The sequence below is a fragment of the Octopus bimaculoides genome, chromosome 28 (genome assembly GCF_001194135.2).
Source record: "Octopus bimaculoides isolate UCB-OBI-ISO-001 chromosome 28, ASM119413v2, whole genome shotgun sequence".
NCBI lineage: Eukaryota > Metazoa > Mollusca > Cephalopoda > Octopoda > Octopodidae > Octopus > Octopus bimaculoides.
Window position 1 is genome coordinate 11,973,857 of NC_069008.1, and position 7,728 is coordinate 11,981,584.

A 7,728-nucleotide genomic window follows, 5' to 3' on the forward strand; every position below is an offset into this window, starting at 1 on the left:
ATGGCCACAGTCAAATAACTGAAACATTAAAAGAAAAACCCCAAAATCCTTTAAGTCTGAGATTTTTCAGATTTTTAAAAAATGTTTCAAAGAATACGTCATTTGTTTCATCTCATTATTTCAAATTAACTTTGCACACACAGACATACACACACCAATCTGCATGTGTGAATTAAGCAGTCTCATACTTTGGCTGTGCACTTGTGCAAAGTTTTGTTTAAATTTTAAAATTTCAAGTTTAAAAATAAATCTGAATAGGTCAGTTTCAAATCATTGAAAAGCAAAATGTGAATCGAATAGTAGTCATTTCCTTTGATTTCTAGATTGGAGCAAATAGGAAATAACACTGACCAAAGACAAAGAAATAAAATACAATTTTGTCACATCGATAGAAAATAGGGATATTGATACCTTTTATCTTTTACTGCTTCAGTCATTGTACTGTGGCCATGCTGGTGCACTGCTTTGAAGATTTTAATTTTAAAAAAATTGACCGCAATAATTTTTTTAAATCTGGTTCTTTTATTGGCTTCTCTTTGCCAAATTGCTATCTATCTGTCTGTCTGTCAGGGACATTTTTCAATCCCTTTCTAACAAATGCACCAGCTATGCAGTGGCACTGAACCTAAAACCACATACTTGGGAAGCTAATTTCTTATCACACAGCCATATCTACACCTATGGTTTTAAAAATCTAATCAATGCTTTCATTTTATTATAAATTTCATTTCAGTTCTGGTGTGAAATTGGTAAATTGAGAAGTAGACAAATTTCTCTCCAAAGGAAAGCTGAGACATAAAAGACATTAATCTAAATCTCACAGAACTCTTGGATTTAATGGTTTTGTAGCAGCCACCAATAAACACATGCACAAACACTTGCAAGCACACACACATACATGTGTAAGTATATATAAAGAAGAGTTAATACATCAAAGTTGAGAAAATGTTGAAGATTGAAGAAAACCTAATTCTGGCTATTGATATACCTGCCAAATCAAATAATGATTTACTATCTGGTGATAAAAATTATAAGGAAGGGTCAATTATTGCCAAAGCATATAATGAAAGGAGCAAGAAGAAAACTGAAGAACGGGAAATACAGCAAATTTTTCACATAATCACATGTGGTAAAATAATGATAAAAGGCAACCACATCCAAATGTTTTTGGACCTTGTAAATGAGAAGTCTAATGACATAGAACTTATGGGATTAGACAAACATCAGTTTTTAAGAAATGTCAGGCGTGAAATGAAAATCTTTCGGAAATATACTAAACAAAACAATGATATGATTCTGCAAAATCTTCCTTGGTTTTGTGAACGACTGTTTGACATTTACGCTAACAGTAATCCCTACAAGAATAAGGCCATTACATTACCAAAGCCATTCACAAAATTTCATTCTCCTTCTTCTTCTGAAGTTGTGCCAAGGAAATTAGAGTTTGAGGAATCTGGTGAAGATACCCCAAATATAATATCAAATATTGTCACAATCTATCATGGAATAGTAACCTACTCACCATATTTGATGACCTTACGTTGTAACACAACTGATGGTAGAAGTAATACAGTCCACTGTCCTTCACCTATCACAGACATTACAAGAATTGGTAAAGAAACTGTTCTGGTCACATTGCCATTTAGGCAAAAACTACTCATTATTAACCCCTCAAGTTGTGAAATGAAATCTCTGGATTATGGTTTCTACAAGATTTCTTATTTGAATCATTGTAAATTTGTGGGGCTGGAACTGTTTAGCAAGACAATCTATCTTGTGGACTGGGCCAATGATACAGTGGAAAAAATAACTGCCCTCGAAGAGCAGCCTACAGATATCATAGTAGGACCTCAGCATCACCTCTTATTAGCATTTGCTAATATAAATAAAGTTATCTGCTGCAGTCTTGGTGGCAGGCAGTTATTTCAGGTATACACACAGTCAACAGTTATTCCAACTAGTATCTCAGCTTATCGCAATTATTTTTATGTCCTTCAAGGAAACGTCATTTACAGGATTTCATCTAAGGGTGGAGTGTCACAGAGAAAAATTGCGATAAAAGCTCAATATATTTGTTGTGGCACAAATTCTATTTTCCTGCTTGATTACTTAGGCATTGCATATACTTTTAAGACAAATGATAATTTTTGGCCAAGTATGACTTATCGTCAACAAGCTCATACACCAACTGTGAAAAACCAAATTCATATTGATGATCCCTGTGAGATTCAAAATATTCTGCCTATGCCAGCCTCTTCTATATTACTTCTATATAGGAGTCAAGAAGTCAAATTATTTAGTGATAATGGGCAAGTCATTCACAGAAGTACATTAACGTCTAAGTGCCAACCTACTGCCATCTGTCGAACTGACTCAAACAGATTTCTTGTCCTTTATCAAGAAGATAGAAAACTTCAGTATATTGCATGCCCTGAACTAACTGAAGGTCACTTTATAGACATCGATGCTGATTACATTCAAATATGTCATATGGTATCAAATAAGTACTTAGCTCTGACCACTGGTGGAAACGAAGTAGAGGCACATATCCTATTGATTACAGAGAACAAAATTGACATTGTTGACAAAATTTCACTTAAGCATGAAGATGTCATCATTGCAGCAACTCCAATTAATTTTGTAGTAGCAGACATGAGAGAAAATGCACTGGTGTTTTATTCAAGCTCTGGTGAAGAGCTTTTTGTGAAACAGCTTGATTTTTACTCTAACCCTCATCATATCTACACTGACAAATTATACTTCTACGTTGTCTTCAGGAGAGAGTCTGTGATAGTATGTTACAATATAATTGGAGAAAGTAAATGGCAATTGAAACTGCCTTCAACTCCTTACTTTCACATTGATGTTTTCCAAGGAACTGTATATGTAGTGGATGTTATGCACAGTAGAATTCTTCTTTATAAATACTATGACTGGTCCAGTTGTTGTATACAGTTCAAAAATCCTTACATCAAAAATCTAGATATACGACTCAAAGAAAATAAGAATAACAAAATACTCATTGCCAAAATGTGCTGGCTTCCAAGTGGGCAGTTTGTGTTGTCCAACTTTAATAATGATCGCTTGTTATATGTTTCTAAGGAGGGAGACATTATGTCCACATTATCTCTGCCATCTTTAGCTACAGATATATGCCGATGGGATTGTAATCAAATAGGTGTCACATTACCTCTAGAGAAACAACTATGGGTTATTGGCAATGTATCAAAAAGAGTTAGAACTCTATCATTAAGCCACCCTTATATATGGGTGCGTAAGCTCGGTGAAGGTCATACTGCTTGTGTTTGTGACAAACCTTCTCGTTTAGACATTGTATCGATTCAAAACCACAACCAAGGTGAAATAATTTCTACAATCAATATACCTTTTGTAAAGTCATTAGTGATAGAAAACGAAACACAAAATGTGTTGGTTGTTACTAAAAAAAAGATATTTCTCTACAAACCTATTACTAGGAGGAGGAGGAGGAGTAGTAGTAGTAGTAGCAGCAGCAGTAGTGGTAGTAGTAGTAGTAGTAGTAGTAAATTGGTCCCCACTCTTTTACTGCCTCATATCAGACCTCCACCCAGTCTCTATGGTGGATATATTGATAACATTTTTGTTTATCTGATAGACAACAGCAGTATGTTTGCTATAAATGACTATAACCTGGTAGTGAGCGATCACATTACAAATAATCAACTTAACATGCACATCGACCTGGTAGATGTATTTTCCAGAAACATCTGTGTCAGTGAAATGTTGTCCTCTACATTGCATCTGGAGGACCATACAGTTTCTGATAAAGCTCGACATATTTTAATCCCTCGATCTGTTGGAGAAAATGAATATATGGACATTACTGGTTTTTCAGTTATTACTGAAAACAACCTGATTATACTCTATGATAATGCAAATAGGAACATTAAGATATTAACATTTGATGGTCAACTTCTTGACTCTATAAAATTAAATATTTTCCCGACATATATGTGTTGCTGGCAGTCAAACACACTGGTTATTACAACTGGTGATAAATACCAACTGTTAACATTAAAAGTGGAATTTCCATTGTCTCTGGTAACTTACCAGACAGAAAATGAATATTATTGTATTGCTTCTTTGTCTGACAATCTACTTGTATGTTATGGTTATACAGATGGAGAGAAATATTTGCTTATTATTAAGATTGATGAAATACAGTCAACTGTGTGTGAAAGGAATAAAATAGTAACAGGCATTACTCAAATATTAAGGAAAAGTTATAACAATGGGATGTGTGGTATTGCAGTTACTGCTGAGGACGTCATCATACTCATCAGTGATGATTATATCATTTTCTTTAAGCGAAATGGTGAACTTTTACGTATGGTACAACATCACATATATGTCAAGGAAAACTATATGACAATTGATGATGCTTTTTTGTACATTTATGGATGTTGGGATAAAGAAAATGACTTTCAACGTAGTCGCATTATGTGTTTGTTGCAGACTGGTAAATACAAGAGAATATTTTTAAATAAAAGACATTACAAACATGGAATAAATTTCTCCAGTATAAACTGCAATGGCCCAAGGTTTGTCGGAAACACTGAGAACCGTTTGTATGTTGAAGGTTTATTTGAATTTAATCGAGAAAGATTCTCCATTTGTAAGTTGCTAACAGACCTATATCCTGTTGAAGTAAAAGATCTTGATATCTCTTTTGATGGACAGATAGTTGTATGTGAAAAAGCCAATACTGGCAATCTTAAAATATTTCAGTGTAATGGGGAGCTGGTATATTACAGAGATATTGGAACTTTAGTTGGTGGTGTGTGTTATACAGAAGAAAGAGATATAATGGTCACAGTCCCTTACAGAAAAGAAATATTTCAACTGAAGCAACAAGATTTGGCAAACTATAAAGTCTGGCAAAGTGAAATACCTTATGGAATAATATGCAGAAAAGCAGAAAACACCTACTGGTGTGTACATATTAACTTGACTGAATATTATACCATAGAGATTGATGGTGACAAATTGAACATTCTGGAATGCCTGTCATTAAAGCTTGACTCTGGTCTTCATTTCCCTCCCGTTACACCTTATATGAACAATGAAATATTCAGTAATGAATTAATTAATACATTGAAACATAGCAAAGGAGATGGGAGGGAAAAATCATGTAAAATAATTGATAAAGGTAGATTAAAAGTGAGATGTGGTAATTACATTGCAGAGACTACGTTAGGAAGCAATGAAATATTAGTGAAGAGAATGCCACATAGAACAGCAATGTTTCCTCTTTCCACTCCTACAGGTATTGAACTAGATTATTATCATTACAATTATCAGTGCATCAAATTAATTATGCTACATGACAATGTTGCTGTTATTATACAAAACCCTACTCTCATTGTAACCAATACAACAGGTGACATACTTCATCATACTGTAATAGATAAAAAAGCTCAGGATATATGTCGGTGGACAGATGACTGTTTCATAGTCCTCTTACAAGAAGATAAACAACTGATGTTCTTCAAAAGAGATCTCTCCCATTTAAAAACCATCAACATTACAAAAGGTTATGAAATGATTTGTAAAAAGAATGACAATCAACTTGTGTGTGGTGGTTATACTTTAGATAAACGCTCTGGCTGGAAATTCTACTATGTCGATGTAGTTAACATCCTTGATGAAACATGTGAATACAGTCATGAAGTATGGTCTGGGGGAACTGAATTAAAGAAAATTTGTGTAACATCAAGTGAAGATATTGTTATTGTGCAGAAACCCAAATGGAGTTATGTTGTTGCATGTTGGTACAGAGAAGGTTTGGTTTGGAGTTTAGAAATAAATTTGAATATTCATGATGAGAGAATTCATCTATCAGCACATGGTGAATATATATATATAACAGATTTGTCTAACAATATACACCAAATAGCTAGAGATGGTGAACAACAGTTATTCCTCAGCAGTGATGATAGTGAACTCCACACAGTTCTTGGTATTGATATTTCGGCTGATTTTTTCATGATTTTTGGACCTGTTTCAGGACTTCACTCTTATTGTTTCTTACATTATGAAAGATAAACATTTTTATAACTACTCCATTTTGTTGTTGTTTTTGTTGGAAATCTCTGTTTGTGGTCAGAATTGGCTGGAAATTGAATCTACATCACATTATGTAGACCAATAAATCTTTTTTCCTACATTCTTCACTTCTTATATATATGAATGTCGGTGTATAGTTGTGTGTGAATATATATATATATTGCATGATAGACTGACTGACAAACTCAGCTGGAGACTTGCCTGTAGATTCAGTTGGGGGTTGTGCGATAGGTAGAAAGTAAATGATCCAGTTTAGTTTGGAAGTTTCCAGTACTTTGCTTTTTCAATCCATTCTTTTTTCGCACATTCTGCTAGGCCATTTGAAGACGGATGATATGGTGCAGTTCTTATGTGATGTACCCCATTCTCTCTCAAAAATGTTTGGAAAACTTCACTTGTGAAAGGAGTACCATTATCTGAACAAATTGTTTCTGGAATCCCAAATGTAGAAAATGATGAGCATAGTCGGGCTACTATAGATTCTGCTGTGGCATGTACGTCTATCCCTTTTGAATGTGCATCAATAAGCACACCATACCATTAAGAGAACCAAAATAATCAATGTGTAACCTTTTCCACAATTTCTATGGCCACTTACAGGGATGAACAAGTCCTGGCGTGTTTTGTCGCTGATATTATTGACAAATGTCACATCTGCTCAATATCAGCATCCAGATTGGGCCACTAACAATAGCTTTGAGATAATGCCTTCATTCAATTTATGCCTAGATGAGCATCATGCAACTCATTAAGCAATTGTTGTCTTAATTTAAAGGGTACAATTATACGAGGACCCCAAAATATGCAAACTCAGTTCATCTTTATGCTGTAAAAACGGTTTTAATTCTTAACTTGTTCTGGGCATCCACCCTCTTAAATGATGTTTGACACTGGACAGTATTTGATCTTTGTTTGTTTGTTGAAGTATATGGATAGGTGTGCCACTAAAATGTTGCACCATGTGTACCGGTTCCACTGATTGTTCAATTTTGTGTAATGAAGAAGTCAAGGGAAAACGACTCAATACGTCAGCAGTAACATTATAGGTCCAGGAATGCAATGCATACTATAACTATAATCACTTAACATCAAAGCCCATTTCTGCATTCCAGGTGAACACATTTGCTGAATACCCAACTCTTCTCCAAGTAGTGCAATCAAGGGTTTATGATCAGCATCAATTTCAAAATGACAGCCCCAAACATATTGATGGAATCGCTTGACACCAAATAAAACTGCAAGTTCTTTGTCCAACTGAGAATAGTTCTTTTTAGCTGGTAACAGAGTACGTGAGGCAAAAGCTACAAGACGAAAAGTACTGTCATTCATTTGATGACAAAGGGCTGCACCTAGCCCTGATGGAGATGCATCACATTGTAACATAAAACGTTTATGTGGGTTATAAGGCACAAGTACAGACGAACCAGTAAGTAACTTCTTAGCTGTAGCAAATGCTTTCTGATGTTTAACATTCCACTCCCAACGGAAATATTTATGCAATAGGGAATATAAGAGTGTCAGCACTGTTGAAATACTTGGTAAAAAGCGATAATGCGATAACATTCCTACAAATGATCTTAACATACTATTGTTTTTAGGTTCTGGTGCACTTAAAATAGGCTG

The 7,728-nt window shown here is 34.6% G+C and overlaps 1 protein-coding gene across 1 annotated transcript in view; it reads left to right on the forward strand.

The window, feature by feature from the left end:
• LOC106873529 (uncharacterized) overlaps positions 1-6,100 on the forward strand; it is a 14,459-nt gene extending 8,359 nt beyond the window's left edge. Inside the window, exon 2 of the mRNA XM_014920920.2 lies at positions 734-6,100. Coding sequence (XP_014776406.1) covers positions 946-6,084 — 5,139 coding nt within the window. The 5' untranslated portion in view covers positions 734-945 and the 3' untranslated portion in view covers positions 6,085-6,100. The remainder of the gene's footprint in view (positions 1-733) is intronic.
• Positions 6,101-7,728: the final 1,628 nt, after the last annotated feature.